The sequence below is a fragment of the Prionailurus bengalensis genome, chromosome A1 (genome assembly GCF_016509475.1).
Source record: "Prionailurus bengalensis isolate Pbe53 chromosome A1, Fcat_Pben_1.1_paternal_pri, whole genome shotgun sequence".
Lineage (NCBI taxonomy): Eukaryota > Metazoa > Chordata > Mammalia > Carnivora > Felidae > Prionailurus > Prionailurus bengalensis.
In genome coordinates, this window is record NC_057343.1 from 117779309 (window position 1) to 117802978 (window position 23670).

General features: G+C 40.4%; 1 protein-coding gene across 1 annotated transcript; it reads right to left on the reverse strand.

Moving 5' to 3' along the window:
* Positions 1–17622: 17622 nt before the first annotated feature.
* On the reverse strand, positions 17623–19154 carry LOC122488416 (mitochondrial ornithine transporter 1-like). Its single transcript, XM_043589745.1, has one exon. It carries the CDS (start codon positions 19011–19013, stop codon positions 18108–18110), a length of 906 nt encoding a protein of 301 aa, XP_043445680.1. The 5' UTR covers positions 19014–19154; the 3' UTR covers positions 17623–18107.
* Positions 19155–23670: the final 4516 nt, after the last annotated feature.

Genomic DNA, 23670 nt, shown 5'->3' on the forward strand with positions numbered 1-23670 from the left:
TATGAATGTAAGGAATATAGGAAAACCTTCACTTACTCCTCAAAGCTTACTCAACAGGTGAGAAAACCTACCAAAAAGGAACTCTATACATGGAAGAAATGTGGGAAAGACTAGTTTTCCCTCTCCTTTTATAACCACGAGCACTGGAGAGATGCCTTATAATTGTATATGATTTACTGTATATATGATATTACACATTGGAAGAGAAACACTGTGAATATATGAAATGTAGTATCTACTGCCTTCGCATCTGTTTGGTAGTGAGAACTCATACTAGAGAGAAACCATGTTAATGTTTGGAATGTGGGAAAGTCTTAGCTTGTATCCAATTCCTTCAAAGCCTTGTGAAAATTCACATTGGAGAGAGAGCATATAAGTATAAGAAATATGGAAAAGTATATTTCCTAACACTTCAATACATATTTGAGAACATATACACAGAAGAGAAACTATATAAATGTAAAGGATGTGGAAAAGCTTTGAAGTTTTTCTCATTGCTTAGTGAGCTAGTGAGAACTCATACTGTGATACAAGACTGTAAAAAATGTGGAAAATTCTTTAGTTTACCTTCATGCTTCAAAGGCATGTGAAAAGTCACATTGGAGAGAAATGGGATGAATGTCGTCATTTTTGGAAAACCTTCCAATGACTCTCATCTTTTATTATGTGTAAGGAAATTCATACTGGAGGAGAAATCTTTAAAATGTTGTAAGTATGGAATTTCTTTAACAGTGTCTCATCTTTGAAGTGACTCATAAACTCATAATTTCTCATATTTTTTAGCTCATAATTCCTACTTTTTATTTTCTAATATAAACCTTTATGGTATGAAAATTGTTGTTCCCAATACCCTTGTAGCTATATCATACAACTTCTGATGTTATTTGCATTATGATTCACTAAAATGTATTATATCATTTCTATTGTGAAGTCTCTTTGAACTTAAGTAAAGTATTTTCAGTATGTAAGTATATTTGAAATTATTTTTGTTATTGTTTCTAATTAATTACCACTATATGCAATGCATGTGGTCATTGTGCTATTGACTTTGGTACTTGTTGGGACAAATAATTGATTCTTACTGTTGAGAGATCTACAGCATTTTTGTAGCTAATGTAGTACGTAACTAATTGTTTTGGTCCATGGGTAGTTGATATAAGTAAAAACTGCCAAGGTATCAAAAAGGATGGTTTCATTAGACTTGGTAATTTCACCTTCTTTGTTTTGCTCTTCCAAGTTGGACACAACACTTCAAGTTGGAGAGCCATTTCAACCATGAGAATGAAAGCTAAGGATAATGATTGTGCTGGATTGTGTTATATGAGGCTTAGAACCATGTTTTCCAGAATCCTATATGGTTTTAGGTTAAAAGTGGTCAAGAGGAACATGCATGAGATTTGGAATGCAAAATGAAGAAGCTATTAATCTCAAAAGGGTGTGGAAGTAGCAGATTGACAGATGCAGAACCATTCAGAAGTTTCAAACTTCACGGTTGACTTCCTCACTATTGGCTTTGTTGAACATCAGCCCTGAGCCGATCATTAAGCACTTAACCTCAGTTCCTTCAGAGGTGGTAGATTCCACAAACATCTCCAGGAGCTCATTCTTCATAGACCTACTTTGATGGATAGAAATGCACAGCTGTTTGAATTTCCATATGAACTCAAACCTGCTTACTCTTACTGCCCTTTCAGGATATCATGATTTCAAACTTTTCCAATATTCTGATTCCCTTTTCTCTACATTGTAAAAGGTGTATTTTCTTTAGTGAGCACATAGTTCAAAAATAAACATAAACAAATTAGTAACTTTGGTCCCCTTTTGTATTAAGTGGTTACACTATGCCTGTACTGACTATTTCTGGACGCTTCCAGGAGAGAAATAAGCACCTTGCTGATTTGTGGGTCATGTTGTGAGAATTTTACATTACTCAAAACTAATAAAATCCTAAATGATAAACATAGTATGTTTTAAATTAATTGATTAATGTAACTCATCATATTAGCAACATAAAGGAGAAAATTTGTGTGATCACCTCAATAAATGCATAGAAAGTCTTTGAAAAATTTAAAGTGCACTCTGTGAAATTTTCAACACTCTAGAGGATGGGAACATCTTCACTGTGGTAAAGAATATCTACAAAAATCCTACAACTAACATCATACTTAATGGTGAAATAATGAGTACTTCCCCATTATATTAGAGACAAGGCCAGTAAGTTCTCACTGCTTCTGTTCAACATTATAATGGAGGATCTAGTCAATTTAAAGATACAGGAAAAAAAATAGGGGCACCTAGGTGGCTCAGTCGGTTAAGCGTCTGACTTCAGCTCAGGTCATGATCTCGTGGTCCGTGAGTCCAAGCCTCACGTCGGGCTCTGGGCTGATGGCTCAGAGCCTGGAGCCTGCTTCAGATTCTGTGTCTCCCTCTCTCTCTGCCCCTCCCCTGTTCATGCTCTGTCTCTCTCTGTCTTAAAAATAAATAAACATTAAAAAAATTTTAAAAAATACAGGAAAAATAAATAAAAGACTGGGGTGCCTGGATGGTTCAGTCAGTTAAGCGTCTGACTCTTGATTTCAGCTCAGGTCATGATCTCCTGGTCGTGAGCTTAAGCCCGGAGCTTGCTCTGCGCTGACAGGATTCTTTTTCTCCCTTTCTCTATGCCCCACCCCCCCCTCAAAATAAACATTTTTAAAAAATAAATAAATAAAAGACAGATATTTAAAATATTAGTGTTTATTTACAGATGACATAATTGTTAAACTACAGGGACTAATGAGTAGTAGGCTGAGCAAGGGTGAGGATATAAGGTTGATTTCTATACTATAGAAAATCAGTTATATTTCTTTTAAAAAAATTTTTTTTAACGTTTATTTATTTTTGAGACAGAGACAGAGCATGAACAGGGGAGGGTCAGAGAGAGGGGGACACAGAATCTGAAACAGGCTCCAGGCTCTGAGCTGTCCGCACAGAGCCCGACGCGGGGCTCAAACTCACAGACCGCGAGATCATGACCTGAGCCGAAGTCGGCCGCTTAACCCACTGAGCCACCCAGGCGCCCCAGAAGATCAGTTACATTTCTATGTAACTGCAACAAATGGAAAATAAAAGTTAAAAACTACCATTTGCTATAACATTAGAAAATAAATAGGAATAGATTTAACCAAAGATGTGCAAAATTTCGACACTGAAAATTATAAAATATTGCAAAGAAGGGTTGAGAAGATTTAAATAAATGGAGAAATATGCCATGTTCACTGATTGGAGGACTCAGAATTGTTAAGATGTCCATTACTACAAAGTTGATCTCTATAGAGATGCAATCCCAATCAAAATCGAACCAGACTGTTTGGTAGAAATTGGCAATTGGCAAGCAAACATACTATTTGTAAGACATCATGTATAGACATATATATAGTAAGACATCTTGTATAGACCTATATATTATCAAAAGGATCAGTGAACAAACTAAAAATTGAACTTAATGTACTAGTAATTATTTGAAGAGAAAATGAACATTTTTTTCGGTATCCTAATATACTCATGGATTTATGGACTTAATTTGTTCTAATCAAGTATACATCATTGGTTCTCTTTTACTAATTAATCACAACTTGGCCAGCAGGAAACTCCTTAAACTGGCCTCTCTGGGTTTTGACCCAACCCATTATTTTGAAAGCATCCTTCTTGCTTTCTGGTAATAGCAAGAGGTCACAAAATTATTCTTTTTTTTATTGGTGATCCAGTATGTATTACACTATCCTTACAAAGAGCTCTGCTTCCTTTTCATTGAATAAAGGTGTTAGAGGACAAAATCTTGCAGGTCTGAAAAGTTGGAAGATTGAGTATAAGGAGCTCTGGCTTAGAAGCATGTTGATGGACATGTGAGAGTGAACATAAAGTGTGAAAACCTCTATGTGCTAAGTTAATGGCCACCAGAGGGCATCCCACCAAGAAGAGTCACTAAACATTGAAATAGACAAAATTATATATCCATTGAACTTTAAAAATTAAAAAAAAATTTGTAATGTTTATTTTTAGAGAGAGACAGAGCGTGAGTGGGGGAGGGGCAGAGACAGAGGGGGAGATAGAGAATCCAAAGCAGGCTCCAGGTTCTGAGCTGTCAGCAACCGGGCCTGATGTGGCTCTTGAACCCACAAACCGGGAGATCATGACCTGAACCAAAATGAGACACTCAACTGACTGAGGCACCCAGGCACCCCATATACCCTCTGAACTTTAGAAAGCTTTTTTTCATCAGCCAGAATACCACTGGCACGATGAGCACATGAACAAAGAGGACACATTGGCAATGATGCAAGTGTCTGTGCCTCACTTACCAAGGCTGATCTAGCTGCTTCCATACACAGCCAAATGTCTAACCTTCCAGCAATTGAGACCAACACTAAACCCTTTATATGGCAGGAATGGCCTCAGTTACCATTGCTCCTAACAAACAATTTGGGGAATTTGTGCTTCCCATTTCTGAACTCTGAGCTCTGCATGGTTAGAAGCCCTTGTCCCTAAAGGGAAAAATTTCCACCAGGAAACAAACCAAGATTCCCAATATAATGTAAGCTAAAGCAGTAGCCTCAATCTTTTGGATTCTATGTGACCAGGGTCCAGCAGACAAGAAGAGAAGTGACCAACTTGACTCTTATCAGGAGGAAATAGGACTGCTATTACACACTGGGGGGCAAGGAAAAATATGTTTGGCACCCCATGGACCCACTTAGATGCCTCCTGGTACACCTTTGGCCATTTACTTTGGTAATTGGACATATGCAACAATCCCAGATTGAGAAGGGCATGGTGACTATGGCTCAGATCTCTCAGGGATGAACGTCTGGATTACACCACCAGGTAAGCTGGTGAGATCAGCAGGGATGCTAGTGGAGGGTTGGAAGAAACCTAAAGTGGACAGTAGAGAAGTGAGGAAATGATTGTCAGTTTTAACCCTGAAACCAGGTTCAGTAGCAGGGGCTGTAGGTCATCCCATTAAACTTTCTCTTTAAGTTTCCCTCCAGGAAGAGGACCATCAGAACCATGAAAGAGCTGTCTTCCGAATATATGTACGAAGAGGATCTGACTGGCACAGCAGGTGGACTGTAAAGACATGGAGATGCACCACTAAGATTCCCCTTCAGAGAAGGACTTGTGTCTGGGAGTGGCAGGAGCGCTATCAGTGGGCATCCTTCAGCTGTCACACCCATCCCAGGGTAAGCCACATCAAGCCACTGATCAAGGTGGAAATATGAAGACCTGGTTATTTCAGACTAACACAAAACAACTCTAATGGGCCATTTTAGCTCCAGAACTCCCTACTTCTCTGTCTGCTGAATCCTGCCTCCATCACCTCAATTCCACAGGTATAAATCCCAAAGAACTCTCAGCAGACACCCTACACTCAAACTCTATCTCAATGTCAGGTTCCTAGAGATCCCAACTTAGTAACACAGCTTCTGGTTTGTTACTAGACTGTGGTAGAGACTGAACCCCTGACTACTAGATATTACCGGATTCATCAAACCATAAAATTGGTTTCCTGTGTATCAGCATTCCATCTTCAAGTGGAATAATACAAGATCATACATGACAAGTTCTAGAGAATGTAAATGTTTCATATGTTTCATTAGTGGATAGATCAGACTGGCAATGCACCTATTGCTCCTGCATTACCACCTCTCTTTCACCCTCCATCTATGGGCTCAGTGGGAGTGCCCTGTGATCAAATTACTGAAGATGGGAAATTTGAGCCTAACCTAGAAATATTTCCACACAGAAATCTGGCAGAAGCCAGAATAAGACCTCTAGAGAATTGCATCCTGTAGGACTGGCCCAGAAAGGGAGTGAACTCCCCCTCATGGGAGAGAACTTCAACTGGTGCAACGGATTGTTCACTTTTCCTGGAAAGAAAGATGGCTAGAGTTATAGAATTTTTAATAGTTTATTTTTATTTATTTTGAGAGAGAGACAGCAAATGTGTGAGGGGCACAGAGAGAGGGAGACAGAATCACAAGCAGGCTTCACACACTCAGTGCAGAGCCTGATGTGGGGCTCAAACTCACAAACTGCGAGATCATGACCTGTGCCAAAGTTAAGAGTTGGATGCCTAATGGAATGAGCCACCCAGGTGCCCCTAGAGGTATAGATTTGCATTTGTATTAGTTTTCTAGGGCTGCCATACCAAAGTACCACAAACTGGATGGCTTAAATAATGGACATTTTATCATCTTGTGGTTTTGGAAGCTGGAGGTCTGAAATTAAAATGTTAGCAAGGTTGGTTCCTAGTGAAGCCTCAGGGGGAAGAATCTGTTTTGGGTCCCTTTCCTGGACTTGTAGGTAGAATTCTTCTCCCTTTGTATCTTTACACAGTCTTCACTCCATTTGTGTCTGTGTCCAAAGTTCCCCTTTTTATAAGGGCATCAGCCATATTGGATTGGAGTCCATCCTAATGACCGCATTTTAACTTTGTTGCCTTTGTATTTTGAGGTACCAGGGGTTAGAACGTCTCAGGAAAGACATAATTCAACTCATAACGTCATTTATTCATGAGCAGTGGCTGATGATTTGGCCTATACGTCATGGAGTAGAAAGATTAGAAGGTTGATAACAAGAAAGTCTGTATATAATCTCTTGCTCTGAGCTTCTTTCAAGGTGTTCGTGTAATACTGTATTTCCTTCATTACATAACCCATTTATCCATTCCTTTAGTCATAGATACTATTGTTTGTTCTCTGCATTTATTTTCAAAATTTTCCATGCTTGGAAGGGACATTAAATTTGGCCACTGTGCTGGTCTAGATTGCAGGCAGCAATACTAGTCTAGCAACACTTCCCTTTCAGTCCACTCCTATTCACATAGACTAAGGTTGCAGAGCTGCAGAATGAGGGGGCTATATATACCACCAGCAATATAGCTGCATTCACTGTAAGCCCAATTTTTCCAGACGGGGTGAAGGTACATCCTGGCTGAGCAGGCCCTTAGGAATTCTGACATAAAGGTTAAAAACATAGTTACAGTTTCTTGCTTAGGAATTATCCCTGATTCTAGACCTTGTAGTTGCAGACCTGGTCCTATGACTACTGTATCAAGCAGGGAAAAAATAGTTGAGGTGATACGGGGACAAAAGTATGCCAGCACCTCCCCTACTCCCTCTTCCCCAGAGCCATCAGAAAAATGAGAAATCTAGCCAGTAGGGACAGTCCTTTAGACACACCTGTGAAGGCATGTAAGCCAGATCTTCCTGCTTTTATCTGTCCCTATTTTAGACAACCAATTTTTTTCTTTGGTTTGAAGAAATGATGGTCAGTTGTCTAAATTGGTGCAGTATTTTCTGTTCTGGTTCTTTCATAACACTCTGAGCTTTTGCATCTACCACCAGGTAAGCTAAGCCTAGTCCATTGTCCATATCTATTCCTGTCAGCACCCATTTGTAGCCCCCTGGAGCTACCAGTATCAGCTTGACTTGCCAGTTATGTTCAAGGATTTCCCATCAGGGAATCTGCCATATAGCCACCTGTAGTCTCTGTGTCTTTTGTGGACAGTCAGAACAGTCTTTACTGGCATTTTGTGTCTCAGTGGGTGCAAGAGGAATATGTTTAGATTCATCCCTTCTCTACATTGCCCTAATATCCACTTATTTCATGGACTCAGATGACCACTTTATCAAGGTATTAGTCTTTCAAACAGGATATTTGTCCATTCACCTTGGAACTGTCATCCATAAACCAAGCAACTTTTTGTTGGTTAGTCGAGTGCTCTTTATAGAGCACTGCCATGTGATAGTAGAATGCAGAAAGTCCTTATGAAATTCCAGAGTCAGTCCTAGGGGAAAAGAGGCTCCTACTTGTAAATATCTCCTGTAATCCCCAGGCAGCATGCTCCTAAGTAAATCACTTCCATTTTATTATAGAACTTGTCTGGGCATTGTGGTCTTCATTAGAGTGTCTTTCAATATCACTCTAGATGTTATGGGTATTTCAGGTTTCAAGAACCTCCTATGTCCTGCAGTAATCAGGATAGCTTTGGTTAACATCTGATAGCAAGGTAGCAAATACCTGTCAAATGGAAATTCTCTTGTCCAAAGTCACCATAGTCATTACCAGGAAGCACTCACAGGCTTTTGTCTTAAGTCCCAGACGAGGTTCCTTCCACATAGGGCTATCGACAGAGAGAATTTGTCCCTACTAGTACTCTAGCTTCCATTCCACACTGTGTGGCTCAGGCAATCTTACTAGTTCTCATTTAGCATGTCCAATTAGCCTTACTTGAAGAGAGCTGATTTACATGTCTTCTGTTTTATAATACTAAGTAGGAGAAATGTTCCCCAGTCAGATACAATGTCTGTAGCCCAAGTACAATCAGGTAAAAAAGACACAACGTCTTCATGTATAGCTTGTTCAAAGATACCAATTCTACAAAATTCTACCATAATTCTATCAACTTATATGTTCTTCACTGTAGCCTCTATTGGGATATTATCCACAGGTTTTGATTTTACTATAGTAGGTAGAGGAAGAGTTCCTCAGCCATATAGAATATCCATTCCCATATAAAACATTCAGTAAAGATCTCATAACCTCTTTTAAAAAAAATTTTTTTAATGTTTATTTTTGACAGAGAGACAGAGAGACAGAGAGCGAGCAGGGAAGGGGAAGAGAGAGAGAGGGAGACACAGAATTCGAAGCAGGCTCTAGGCTCTCAGCTGTCACCCCAGAGCCCAATGTGGGGCTCAAACTCACAAGCCATGAAATCATGACCTGAGCTGAAGTCGGACACTTAGCTGACTGAGTCACCCAGGTGCCCCAACACAACATCTTTACATAATACTTGCTTAAACATTCTGTCTTTCATAATCCGACCAACCATTAAGGTTTTAGGTAATCTCAACCTAATTGTAGCCCAAATCATGGCTTCACCAGTGGGCTTTGGTACCACATCATGTGGGACTTCCATATCAAGGAGTCCTGGAAACTTCTCTTCTTCACCCTCTGACCATTTTAACCACTCTTGTGCAAAAGGCTTTGGGTCCCCTGTGAGAGGCCAAGTCATGGGATGCTGGCTCTTTTCTCAGTCTTGATTAATCTGCCTAACCAATGTCCCCAAGGGATTTCTGGTTAAGTTTCTCATTGTAATCTCTACCTTCTGACTTTTTACATGTCTCCAAACAGGGGTAAAGAGAGTTAGACTTGTTTGGGGGTCCTTTAATGTTGGGAGGCCAACGAGGAGGTCCCTTTGGCCTGCCCAACCTTAGGTAGTGCTGTTTTAAAACCTTTGTTTAATGTAATCAGTGTCCATTTTATTTACCCCATTTTTAAGTTGTCATCTAAAGATTTCCACCCTGCTAGGACAAGTCCTATGGCTCCCTCCTTTTTGTTTCCTCTTTATTTTGTTCCTATAAACATTCATTCTATTCATCTATTCCTTAATAACCATAAAAATTTCCACCTTTTTTGGGAAGAGTACTTTGTCTCTCCCCTGGCCTCTCCCCAATCTCTTGTTAATTAATTTAATGTTTTTATTAGCATGTAGAAGACTCTTAGGGAGAAGCTGAGACAGAAAATTCGATTAGGCATCCCAAACTGTTTTTTGGTTTTGCAACAATAAGGTAATATGGGATGCCCATGTGAAAGGGCCTGCCCTAAATTCAGCATTTACAATGATCTAGGTGATGGGCATATTCAGTGGGCGAGTATCACCGTCATCATAAAGCCAATCCCACACAGTTTGCATGTGAAGTGCATAAGTAGCTTCATCTGGGCTGTTCCACTTGGCATTTCTAGAGGGAGATGGACAGTTCCTCTTCTCAGGGTAAACAGACCTTACAGTTACCCCGCGTTGGGCTCTGTGCTGACAGAGCCTGGAGCCTGCTTCAGATTCTGTGTTTCCCCCTCTTTCTACCCCTCCCCTGCTCATGCTCTGTCTCAATAATAGATAAATAAATAATTTATTTATCAATAATAAATAATATTTTATTATTGAGAGATATTAATAAATAATATCTCTCAATAATAAATAAATGTTAAAAAAATGTTTAAAAAGATACTGGCCCTGGAATAAAAGATTAATAAATTTGTATTAAAATCAAGGACTTGGACTCACCAATAGACATCTTAAAGATGTAAAAAGGACAAGTCCTGAGAATGTAATGTACAGCATGGTGACTATAGTTGATACTACTGTATTGTACATTTAAAAGTTTCTAAGAGACCAGATCTTAACATCTTTCATCTCAAGAAAAATATTATAAATATGTGTGGTGGTTGGATGATAACTAGACTTATTGTGGGGATCATTTCATTTCATTCCATAATACATACAAATACTGAATCATTATGTTGTACCTCTGAAACTAACATGTTACATGTCAACTAAACCTCAATAAAAATAAAAGATACGATAAGGTACAAGCCAGGCATTATCTACTAAATTGCATAATTACTCCTAAATAAATGCCTGAGAGTTCCATAATTTCTATTCCCAGTTATATATCCAAGAGAAACTCTTGCACATTTACATCAAGAGGTATATATGAGAGGGGCGCCTGGGTGGCTCAGTCAGATGAGTGTCTGACTTTGGCTCAGGTCATGATCTCGTGGTTTGTGGGTTCGAGCCCCGCATCGGGCTCTGTGCTGACAGCTCAGAGCTTGGAGCCTGCTTCCAATTCTGTGTTTCCTTCTCTCTCTGCCCCTCCCCCATTTGTGCTCTGTCTCTCTCTATCAAAAATAAATAAACGTAAAAAATTTTTTTAAATAAAAAAAAGAGGTATAAGAATATTTATATTAGCTGTGTGCACAAGAGAAAATATCAGGAAACAACCCATATGCCCACCAACTAATGAGTAAATGACAGTAGACTCACAAAATGGAATGTTTTACAGTAGCCAAAATAAATGAATTACAGTAACACAACATTATTGGATTTTAAGAATAAATATTAAGTGGAAAAATAAGTAGCAAAGTATTACATACAGTATTTTTACCTTTACTATAAAGTTTAAAACAACTAAATGAAAAATATATACAGGGGAGTAATATATAATACACTAAAAGCATATTCAAAAGAGCAAAGAATGATGTACATAGAATTCGGGATGATGATTATCTTCATTTGGTGAAGGTGGAGACAGGTATGAGGGACCATGTATATGGGTAGATGTAGATTATTACCAAGTCCCTAGCATTTGGGGGAGGTGCTATGTTTATAAATTCCCATTACTATTTAGATTTATAACTAGACAGAGAAATAGATAGATAGATGATATTGGATGTATAAGTAGATAAATAATGTAGGTCATATATGGACTAATGATGACAGTTTATTATAATCCAATTCTGTGAACTTGAGTTCTAACTAGAAAAAAATACTGCATATGTGATAGAACATAAGCACATGGAATTAACAATGAAGTATTCTCACTAAAATATTTAACTTCAACCAAGCCTTCCCTCAAGGACACAAAGCCCAGAAACCCAGGGCCTTCCTGTATTACAGAAGACAGGAATAGCACCATGGTAGTCTCCACATCAAGAGCTGAAGACTAACTCTGCTGTGCAGCTTCTTGATGACCCAATGGACACCTGAGTCTGAGAATATTCTTATGTCTGGTGTCAAGGACACAAGGAAGACTTTTTGTGGGCAACATCTCCAAGAACTAGATTGGGAACCCAGAGTGCTGCCTAGAGAAGAGTAAGCCATTTCTCCAAAGGCAGAAAGAAGCCTTTCCTCTGAATGCACCAAAGAGCCATTTGTCTTTTAACAGAAAAGAAGGTACATGGAAGGTTGCCCTAGTTAAGGCCTGCCAAGAGTCCAGGTGGCTGATGAGAACCTAATGAAATGACTTTAGGCTGGAGTAGAACTACTCATTATAAAGACGACGATCTGGGGTGCCTGGATGACTTGGTTGAGCACCCAACTCTTGATTTTGGCTCAGGTCATGATCTTACAGTTTGTGGATTTGAGCCCCACATCAGGCTACATGCTGGCAGTGTGAAGTCTGCTTGAGATTCTCCCTCTGGTCCTCCCCCACTTGTGCTGTCTCTCAAAATAAATAAATAAATAAATAAAAAAGACAACAATCTGGCTTCCCCTTGGCAGACATAATACCCTTTCTGGGGAAATCCTCCCACCCCCTGAATGTGCAGGATTGTTAACAGACATCTATTTCTATAAAACTGTTTACCCACTGTGGAGTTTTTCACCTCAAGATACAGATTCAAAGCCAGTAATACCAAATGTTTTGTACTGTTTTCAAAAAAGCCATTAAGCCTGATGCAGTGAACCAGTCATCAGTTGACCACCATCAACCTGAAAAAGGTCAGGACACAGGAAGATGCTAATCTACCTCTTAAACATCATTGACAAAGAGTAATCGTTGGCATCAGGAGGGAGCTGAGAACACTGTGGATGGTGCAGCACATGAAGCAGGCCACAGGCTTGGATAATAGTTCCAACACTGAAATAATTAACTTTCTTTTTTTTTTTTTAATTTATTTTTGGGACAGAGAGAGACAGAGCATGAACGGGGGAGGGGCAGAGAGAGAGGGAGACACAGAATCGGAAGCAGGCTCCAGGCTCTGAGCCATCAGCCCAGAGCCCGACGCGGGGCTCGAACCCACGGACCGCGAGATGGTGACCTGGCTGAAGTCAGACGCTTAACCGACTGCGCCACAGGCACCCCAATAATTAACTTTCTAAAAACGTTCTCAGCAAAGACTTCTGGGCCATTCCACATGAATCTGGACAGACCAGAGAGATTAGAGAGTTACAGGCTTTCAATGGTGCTCAAGTTGGAAATGCAGACTCCAGATAGAGGGTACTTTCTGAATTTGAGCAAAAATCTCCTGTGAGTATTTTATGTACACAACTACTTCCTAGAAGTATCATCACTTGTCTTTAGAACCCTGGGCCAAAAAAAAAAAAAATAACCTATTTTTCTTTCAAATTCAGCAACTTGGAGATACTTTCTTGTTTGAACAAGAAAAATTTTTTGAACAATTTTCTTGTTCAAACAAAATATCAGCTTTGATGCTCCATTGCCAGATATGGTCCTTCTGAGGTATCACATACACTGAACAATTGCTACAGCTTGGTATCCCATGAAAGCTAGACAAAGAATGAATTTCTTTTAAAAAAAATTTTTTTTTCAACGTTTATTTATTTTTGGGACAGAGAGAGACAGAACATGAACGGGGGAGGGGCAGAGAGAGAGGGAGACACAGAATCGGAAACAGGCTCCAGGCTCGGAGCCATTAGCCCAGAGCCTGACGCAGGGCTCGAACTCACGGACCGCGAGATCATGACCTGGCTGAAGTCGGACGCTTAACCAACTGCACCACCCAGGCGCCCCAGAATGAATTTCTAGCTACAACATCACTGTAGCATTGCAAGATGCAGACCATTTGGCTCTGACAGTATACCAAAAGGTATAATAAATATCAGAAAAGATTTTTCAAAGATGAGGATTAAATTACGTTATGTCAAAGTGAAGTTTAAAATAAGACCAGGCATCAGAACAACAGATTTGACAATTTACATCTTAGAGATAAATAACCGTCTCACTACACACACAAATAAATGGTAACTGTGAGGTGATGGATGTGTTAACAAACCTAATTGTGGTAATCATTTCACAAGATATACATATGTCAAATCATCACATTGTAAACCTTAACTTACACAATGTTATCTGTCAATTAAATCTCAATAAAACTATGGAGAAAAAGAAATACCATGCACCAATTTAAGGAATACAAAAAACCCAACAATACAAAAACAAAACACAACTAAGGGAAAGAGGCAGCCCCTTAAATTCAGAGATCCCATCACTCATTTTACACACACATACAATTTGGATTCTACCTTTTTTAATGTTTATTTATTTTTGAGAGAGAAAGAGAGCATGAGCAAGGGAGGGACAGATAGAGAGGGGGACAGAGGATTTGAAGTGGGCTCTGTGCTGACAGCAGACAGCCTGATACAGGGCTCCAACTCAAGAATTGCGAGATCACGACCTGAGCTGAAGTCAGATGCTTAACCCACTGAGCTACACAGGAACCCCTATATTCTACTTTTTCATATAAAATTTTATTCTAGGGGCACCTGGGTGGCTCTGTCAGTTAAGCATCCAACTTTAGCTCAGGTCATGATCTCATGGCTCATGGGCTCGAGCCCCGCATTGGGCTCTGTGCTGGCAGTTCAGAACCTGCAGCCTGCTTTGGATTCTGTGCCTCCCTCTCTCTCTGCCCCTCCCCTGCTCACGTTCTCTCTCTCTCTCTCTCAAACAAACACTAAAAAAATTTTTTTTTAATTTTATTCTAGAATATCATTCTTCTAACTGTAAAACATCTAAACCATCAGATCCTTGAGGATAGAAACCAAATACATTAATGTCTGAATACCCAGAGGTAAATATGGTACATTATAAATGATGTGAATTAAATATTTTTAATTAGGTAAATAATTTAATAATATAAAACTCCAAATTTCTCTAAACACATTATTTCAAGTTACCTTATCTTTGTCTGGAGTACAGATCTAAAATTATACAAATTGTACCCAAATATCAAATCATAAGTTAAGCAAATTGAGTGGAAAAAAATTCTCCTGACTTAGAATTTGTTCTTCCTTAGCTGCCTCAAACTATTTTTTTTAAGTTTACTTATTTTGGGGAGCCTGGGTGGCTCAGTCAGTTAAGCAACCAACTTCAGCTCAGGTCATGATCTCGTGGTTTGTGAGTTCGAGCCCCGTGTCTGGCTCTGTGCTGACAGCTGGGAGCCTGGAGCCTGCTTCGGATTCTGTGTTTCCGACTGTCACTGCCCTTCCCTCACTTGTGCTCTCTGTCTATCAAAAATAAATAAAATGTAAAAAATAAGTATTTATTTTGAGGGTTGGGACAGAGAGGGAGATAGAGAATCCCAAGAAGGCTCTGCACTGTCAGCACAGAGCCCAACATGGGGCTTGAACTCAGGCACTGTAAGATCATGACCTATTTCTTTTGAAAACTATTTCTTTTGAAGATATTGTTAAACCTTTGATAGACAACACGTAGAAAGGTATGCCAACAACAGGAGTGAGACAAGGTCACAAGTGCTGGGCAGGGGGCCTGTGGACTCTGAAGACATTCACTTCCTGCTGGAAGCCAGTTCTGCTCTCTCTTCTTCCTTAATCCAGGTCTGTTTGGATGAAGTTCCACTAAGTAGCTACTGACCATTTAAGTATGAAATGTAGAACATAAATGTGGGAATGCAAGCTTGTCCAGCCACTCTGGAAAACAGCCTGGAGGTTCCTCAAAAAACTAAAAACGGAACTACCCAGCAATTGCACTACTAGGCATTTATCCACAGGATACAGGTGTGCTGTTTTGAAGCGAGACATGCACCCCCATGTTTATAGCAGCACTATCAACAATAGCCAAAGTATGGAAAGAGCCCAAACGTCCATCGATGGATGAATGGATAAAGAAGATGTGGAATGGAGTATATGCAATCGAGTATTACCCGGCCATCAAAAGGAATGAAATCTTGCCATTTGCAACTATATGGATGGAGCCGAAAGGTATTATGCTAAGTGAAATTAGTCAGAGAAAGACAAAAACCATATGACTTCACTCATATGAGGACTTTAAGAGACAAAACAGATGAACCTAAGGGAAGGGAAACAAAAATAATATAAAAACAGGGAGGGGGACAAAACAGAAGAGACTCATAAATATGGAGAACAAACTGAGGATTCCTGGAGGGGTTGTGGGAGGGGGGGATGAGCTAAATGGGTAAGGGGCACTAAGGAATCTACTCCTGAAATCGTTGTTGCACTATATGCTAACTAATTTGGATGTAAATTTAAAAAAGAAAAAAGAAAAAAGAAAAAAAAAAAACAATTGAAGGCTTGAAAGGACAGCTATTAAAGACCTATCATTATCACTATAAAAAAAAGAACATAAATGTATAAGTAACTCAAAAGTAAAGTAGAAAAATGGTTTGGGGCACCAGGAGGGCTCGGTCGGTTAAGTATCCAACTTCAGTTCAGGTCATGATCTCATGATCCGTGAGTTCAAGCCCCTCGTCGGGCTCTGTGCTGACAGCTCAGAGACTGGAGCCTGCTTCAGATTCTTATGTCCCTCTGTCTTTCTGCTCCTCCCCCTCTCACACTCTGTCTCTCTCAAAAATAAACATTAAAGGGGCACCTGGGTGGCTCAGTGGGTTAAGCGTCCAACTCCAGCTCAGGTCATGGTCTCACAGTCCGTGAGTTCAAGCCCCGCGTCGGGCTCTGTGCTGACATCTCAGAGCCTGGAGCCCGTTTCAGATTCTGTGTCTCCCTCTCTCTCTGCCCCTCCCCTGTTCATGTTCTGTCTCTCTCTGTCTCAAAAATAAATAAACGTTAAAAAATTTTTTTAAATAAAAAAATGCACATTAAAAAAATTTTTTTAAGTAGAAAAGTGGTTTTCTTTTAAAGAAAAAGCAAATGGAAGACCAACCATTGCTCTCCAGCACACCAAGCCCAACACTGAGTTTTCCCTCCCCAAACGTCTGCCGCAATCCCCATTTGTCAACATCTCATTTCTCTGACCCTCTTGTTTCTGGGACTATGCCTAGAGTTACTGCCGAAGCTTCACAGATAGCAAAAAGCTAAGGGGAACTGGAGATTCCACACAAAATTTCCAATGGTGATAGATACACATGGTGTGGACTACTACTAAGACTGGTAGCTGGCTTGCTTTCAGCTTTCCAAGGTGTTTAAAAACAGTTTTTATTGAGAGAAATTCTGCTTGTCTTTGAGCAGCAAGGAATAATGAGGCTTACTTTGGCTGTAACAAGAATGACCCCCTATACCATATGGCCAAAGAACAGTTGCTCATCTACAAGTCTGTGTGGATCAGATGAAATATGTCTTGTTTTTTTGTTTTCTGGGTTTTTCTTTTATCAGTGCTTTACACATACATATGATATAGTTTAATAAATTGCTTTTCTCATGTTTCATTGCTTTATAAAGTTACACCCAATATACAGTCATCAATAAATTTCCCTGATGGCCAATATCAAATTTAGAAGGGTCCAACATTGTAAAAGAATGACAAAGAGTTATAGATCCTGAGGTAGACTTCAGGATGGGTCAGCCCTAGCATTATTTACTGTGGAGTGCAAGTATTAAGTTCTGTTTGGTTTTTCCTGTGAGAAGAGAACTTCATTTACTCGCTCGCCAAACAATGAGCAAAGGATCCCTTGGCTTTGGCGCTCTATGTTCCCTGGAAGGGTTTCTGACTGTTGGAGGCAGAGAGGACAATGAATGGTCCAAAGTGCTTCAGTAGCCCCATTCCATTAATCCGTCCCTCAATCTAAAGCCCAGCAGAGGGGAAGCTCTTTGGGAGGGAAAAAGAGGGAAAGTTGGTACAGATGAAGGCTGCACTACTTCCCCAAGTCCTGATGCTGTAGGCTACACCTAACTAAGAGTGCCGAATATGATCACACTTTGAAAGTGAATGCCACTATTTTAAAAATAGAGAAATTGCAGGATGCTTACTCTGAAATTGTACTCAACAATGTGGAAGCCACATCAGTATGCAAGTATGTTGTCCTCTTAAAAATCTAGGTGGGTATTTGGGGTTTCAAGCACCACACAAAAACTTTTTTAAAACTTTAATTGCCTAGTATAGAGAACATGTTAAGCAGAATGGGTTAAGCTATCATTTATGATCATCTTCATGAAACATGGTTACCTCTTTCTGCTGATATGACATTAAACATGGGACCAAACTGTTTTACTCACAACAGATAACCAACTAAACTGCATGTACATGTACAGGTTTATGCAAAAGCCGTGATATAACTAGATTTAGCATTCAGAACAGGTTCACAGACCACCAGCTCACTCTGTATATCCCACCAAACACAAGAGCAGTCATCTTCTATTTTAATACAATTATGGGTAGAAATTATATGATGTAAAATAGAAGATCTTCCATAAAGTTTAGGGTAGAAGAAGGGAAGACAAAAACAAAATTCCCATGAAGTAAAAAATAATTCCACATTGGTCCAGTACTGCATGAAACCAGAGATAAACTATAGTCCTCTAAGGCATTTACTTAGATCCAGTTCACCAAGACACTTCAATATGCTTCAAACTGGCTCATCATCATCCTCCTGCTATATTCATAAGCTAAAAATAGTGATCCATTGGCAGGGAATGCTCGAATCATAGTAGCTTTCATTCCAGAATATAAGGCTGCTATTCCTTCATTTTCCACAATACTTACAAGAGTTCCCATAAATCCAGCCTGTTTTCCAGACATGGAAAGAACCTGAATTCTGGATTTGATACAATCCACTGGGTATATGACAAGCCAAAGGCAAATTCCAGCAATTCCACCACTTAGCATCAAAGGGACAGGGCCTAGTTCGTCTTTTGATCTCCCGGAGGCAAAAAATGATCGACTCAGTTCATAGCCACCAAAGAAGAAGAAATAGCCCGGTACTTCTTGAAGTAGAGTGCTCGAAAGTCCGTGGTAGAAGCCCAAGAAGCCATCCTTTCTAAGGATACTCTTCACGACGGACCAGACTGTGTTCTGGCTTTTTGTTATTTTCCCTGACATTTCCATTTCGTGCATGGTCTGTAGCCGGCACTTCACAAGCTCAGTGGGGCACAGGGCCAGCGCAGCAAACACGGAGGCGAAGGACCCCGCAGTTGCGGTCTGTAGTTCACTCAGCTTCTCCTGTTTGTCCAATCCAACTACTTTCTTCACAAGCTGTTGGCAGAAGCCATAGCACATGAAGAGGACAGAGTTCTCGGCGACGTAGGCAATCAGCGCTGGGCCAGTCCCCTTGTAGAAGCCGCGGAAACCCACTTGGGAGTACGTCTTCAGGCAGCAGTCGGTGAAGCTCTTGTACAGGCCGGGGAACGTCTGCATCTTCACTTTCACTGTGTCGAAAGGCTGCCCAGTCAGGACACATGCTGTGCCCCCTAAGGCGCCCGCTGTGAGGTCGATGGTGGCTTGGATGGCAGGATTGGACTTCATGTTCGCCCACTCTTCCGCTGGTCTCCGTGGGAAGCAACTCTCTGGAGCTCAGGGCAGGCGTCCCACAGCCAGACGCCCATTCTCCACTCTCCCTCCTCCTGGGGAGAAGCCGCTTAACCCCAGGAGAGGCCTCGGGACGCGCTCCCGCGCACAGAAATAACCCCCGGCTTGCCGGCGTGCTCGAGGCCCTCCAGCGTGCCCTGCTGCCCGCAGCGCCCGCCCCACCCCCACCCCCGCCCCCGCCCCCGCCCCGCCCCCATCCGCCCGGCCCTCCCCGCACCCGCCCGCCGGGGACGGGGTCTCGGTACACACTTTTAATGAATTGTAACACAGAGATTGAAAGCTACTTTATAAATTCTTTCATTTAAGGGCAGAGACAATAGGCGCCGATGTTCGTGCTTTCCCCTTCGGCTAGGTTCCCACCTACTCCCCACATTTCTTACTAGGCAAAATAAAAGGGGATATGCTCCTGTTGGTCGAGCCTGGAGTCAAAGGGTCAAATCTAAAGACACAGAGGTTTCAAACAGAGAAGATAAACTACTTGGGGTTTTTTACATGACAGTCGGTGGCTGCTTTTGATCAGAAAACTGGAATGGCGGCTCTGCCGCAGGGTGAGGCCCCGCCGCACCTCTCTGGGTCCTGGTCTTCCCTCGACTGGGGACGCCCTGGTGACGGTGGGAATAGTGAGTTCTTTTGGTAACTCAGTACTTACTTTAAGAGAAATGGATCCCACTCTTTTTCAGTTAAGCTTTTCTTTTTACATAAGAGGGTAACTCTTAACTCTATAACTTATAACTCTGTAACTCATTATAGAGTTCTCAATATGAATAGAAAGCCAAGCTATAAATAAATCAAGTAAAAAACAAAGTTATAGTAGTTAGCAGAGTCCCTTTGTTTATGCTGCAGATTATTTGAAGCAAACTTTGTTTCTGTTGTAATTAGTTTCCTTTTTTTGTTTGCGTGTTTTTGGAGGGGGGGTTAATGTTTATTTATTTATTTTGAGATAGAGAGAGAGAGAGAGAGAGAGAGACCATGAGTGGGGAAGGGAAAGAAAGAGGGAGAGAGAGAATCCCAAGCAGGCTCTGGACTGTCAGCACAGAGCTCAGCACGGTACTCCATCTCACCAACTGTGAGATCATGACCTGAGCTCAAATCAAGAGTTGGGCACTTAACCCACTGAGCCACCCAGGTGTCTCTGTAATTAGATTCTTTTTTTTTTTTTTTTTTTTTTTTTTTTTTTTTTTTTAATTTTTTTTTCAACATTTATTTTTGGGACAGAGAGAGACAGAGCATGAACGGGGGAGGGGCAGAGAGAGAGGGAGACACAGAATCGGAAACAGGTTCCAGGCTCTGAGCCATCAGCCCAGAGCCCGACGCGGGGCTCGAACTCCCGGACCGCGAGATCGTGACCTGGCTGAAGTCGGACGCTTAACCGACTGCGCCACCCAGGCGCCCCTGTAATTAGATTCTTTAATTTGAAATCAGCCACTTAAAATAGCTGTTTCTTTATACTTGTCTATCACTTTTATCATTTTTAATTCAAAATTATTTAATCCTTGTTATGTTCAGACATTAGTACATAGGCAAAAATAGTTTGCTTTTATTGTTAATTTTTCTATATTACAGGCGTTGTTCTAAGTCCTTTATATGTATCAACTCAATAGCCAACAACCAACAACTCAACAGCTCTATGAGGTACATAATATTATCACCTTCATTTTAATGATGAGAACACTGAAAAAAACAGATTTGTCCAACAGCACACAACTAATAGGTCACTGAGCTAGCATGTAAACCCAGGCACTGCATCTCTTGATCTTGAGATTTTGATCTCTTTACTATCCTTTAGTAAGTTTACAGTGACTAACAAGCCCAAGTGCCTACTCTCAGTGAGTTTACAGCCTAGTGGGGGATGAGCCATAGGTAGTTTACACTTTAGAATGGTAAATGCATAACTGAGTATTTATCCCAGCAGACTACTGGAGAGTGCATGAGATTATAACAGACACTAAATGTGTAGTTGAGTACTTCATATCCAGTATTTGGTATGGTATAGAACAATAAGTATTTGTTGAATAAAAGGTAAAGAGTAGAAGCAAAGCCATAGTAGAGCTGCTCTAGATGGAGAGAAAGAAGGACTTGTTGGAGTTGGTGACATTAAGGTTGAGAATGGAGATATGTGGGATTTGGCCAAATAAAGAGTCTTCTAGATATGGGCTAAAAATAAGTGGGAAGATGTGGTGACACGAGGCTGAAAAGGTAATTGGAGTACTCATAATCTTGTGTTTTTTAAAAAAATATAAACTTAGTCCTGAAAGCAGTGGTATACCTTTGAAGGGTTTTAAGCATGGGAATGACATGATCAAATATAGCTTAGGAAGATCACTTTGGTGGCCAACTCAAAAACCTAAATTGGTGAGAAAAAAAGCTTATAAACACACAACCAGTTAGGAAGCCATTGCCATTTGCTTGGCAAGAGATGAAAATGATTTGAACTGGAACACTGCCAGTAGAGATGAAGTAGTGATTGAAGAGCTTTTTTATAAGTAGACTCAGTAGTCAGAGGGTGAGTAGTCAAAAGTTATGGCTTAAGCTTCTAGCTTCAGTAACTGGGTTGGGTGATTGTGCTCTTTATTTTCACTTAGTCATAAAACAAGGAAGAGCAAGTTTTCAAGGAAAAGGAGGAAAGGAGTTCCATTTGGGGACATTTGGAGTTGAGTTGCCTGAGAGATACAAGTATTTCTAGTATACAGCTGAATATACTAAATCTGAAGCTCTTAAGAGATCAGAAATATGGATTTGAGAATCAGCATAGTGCTAGTAACTGAAATGGGAGTCAAACAATCACTAGACCATTTTGCTATTGTATGCCGCATCTCTCCTTCCTATTAAAGATGGAATTCAGCCATCGGTGGTGTTGAGACCTTTGTAAGAATAAATTTTTTGATAAGTGACTCACTGTAAAGGCAAATATGGTGGGAGCTTTTCAGGTGTCAATGCTTTAAGTGTAGCAAAATACCAAATGAACTAAAACAGCATTTATTATCTACCTACCATCCTTTTTCTTTAAAAAAAATTTTTTAAAATGTTTATTTTTGAGAGACAGACAGTGTGACGGGGGAGGAAGAGAGAGAGGGAAACACAGAATCTGAAGCAGGCTCCAGGCTCTGAGTCATCAGCACAGAGCCCAATGCAGGGCTCGAACTCACAAACTGGGAGATCATGACCCGAGCCAAAGTCAAATGCTTAACCGACTGAGCCACCCAGACAACCCTCTACTTACCATCCTAACGTATTAAGAAAACTTGCTTCTTCTTATTTGCAAACATCAAGAAATAATCCAAAGTCTGATACTTGGGAGAAACCTTAAACCTCTGTATTCTGTACTAAAATCTTAAAAATTAGGACATTTTGGTAGAAAACAATCAGATAATGTGAAAGAGAAAATTAGTATTGTGAGATTTCCACCATCAGCATGTAGGATTTTAGACTTGAGAAGTCTGCACAGTTTTAACATTTCACTACGGATGTTTCCTGTCAAATACAAAATTAAAATGGGCTTTAAATGTTTGCTTCATGAGGCCAATTTTCAAACGAACCTTTAATCCCAACCTGTCAGAAATGAACTGCATGCAATAGTGCATTTTGCAAATTTTGTCAGTTTTCAGAAATAGCTTAAATGTAAGACATTAGATTAGAATCTTAAGAACATGTAAAATTTAAGAATATGAAAATTATGTTTAAGAAATTTTGAAATACTATAGTGATGACTTCCTTTATGAACAATTTTGATTAACTAACATGGACACATCACCTCCATTCTGAGAATACTATTAAATGACTGCAGGATTAAAGTTGAAAATATTTACAAATGCAATCAATTCAAACCAATGTTGACTCAGTGAAAAGTACTCGGTATGATAGCCTTTGCTTTGTTTCTACTATTTTAACCAAGTGAGTGTAGTGCTTAAAAAAGAAAAAAAAGATAAAAATACTAAGTTTTATAAATAAAACTATAGTAACTCTTTTTTTTTTTTTAATTTTTTTTCAACGTTTATTTATTTTTGGGACAGAGAGAGACAGAGCATGAATGGGGGAGGGGCAGAGAGAGAGGGAGACACAGAATCGGAAACAGGCTCCAGGCTCGGAGCCATTAGCCCAGAGCCTGACGCGGGGCTCGAACTCATGGACCGTGAGATCGTGACCTGGCTGAAGTCGGACACTTAACCGACTGCGCCACCCAGGCGCCCCTATAGTAACTCTTAAAGATAAAAATAGTAAGTTGTATCCTAACAAAAGTTAGGATAGTTTAGGAAAGGTTCTATACCTTGTGTTTTGTAACCTCCAAATGAAACAGGTGGGTTGGAAACTTAACATAAGGCAAAGATGGCATTTCCCAATTTCTTTGACCCTGCTGTGATTTTTTTTTTTTTTTAACATTTTTGAGACAGAGAGAGCCAGAGCATGAACGGGGGAGGGTCAGAGAGAGAGGGAGACACAGAATCTGAAACAGGCTTCAGGCTCTGAGCAGTCAGCACAGCGCCCGACACGGGGCTTGAACTCACAGACAGTGAGATCGTGACTTGAGCCCGAAGTTGGACGCTTAACCGACTGAGCCACCCAGGCGCCCCAGACCCTGCTGTAATTTCTTAAAACC

Bases quoted from the DNA above. Each gene is read 5' to 3' on its own strand.
- LOC122488416 (XM_043589745.1), bottom strand. From the start codon at position 19,013: ATGAAGTCCAATCCTGCCATCCAAGCCACCATCGACCTCACAGCGGGC.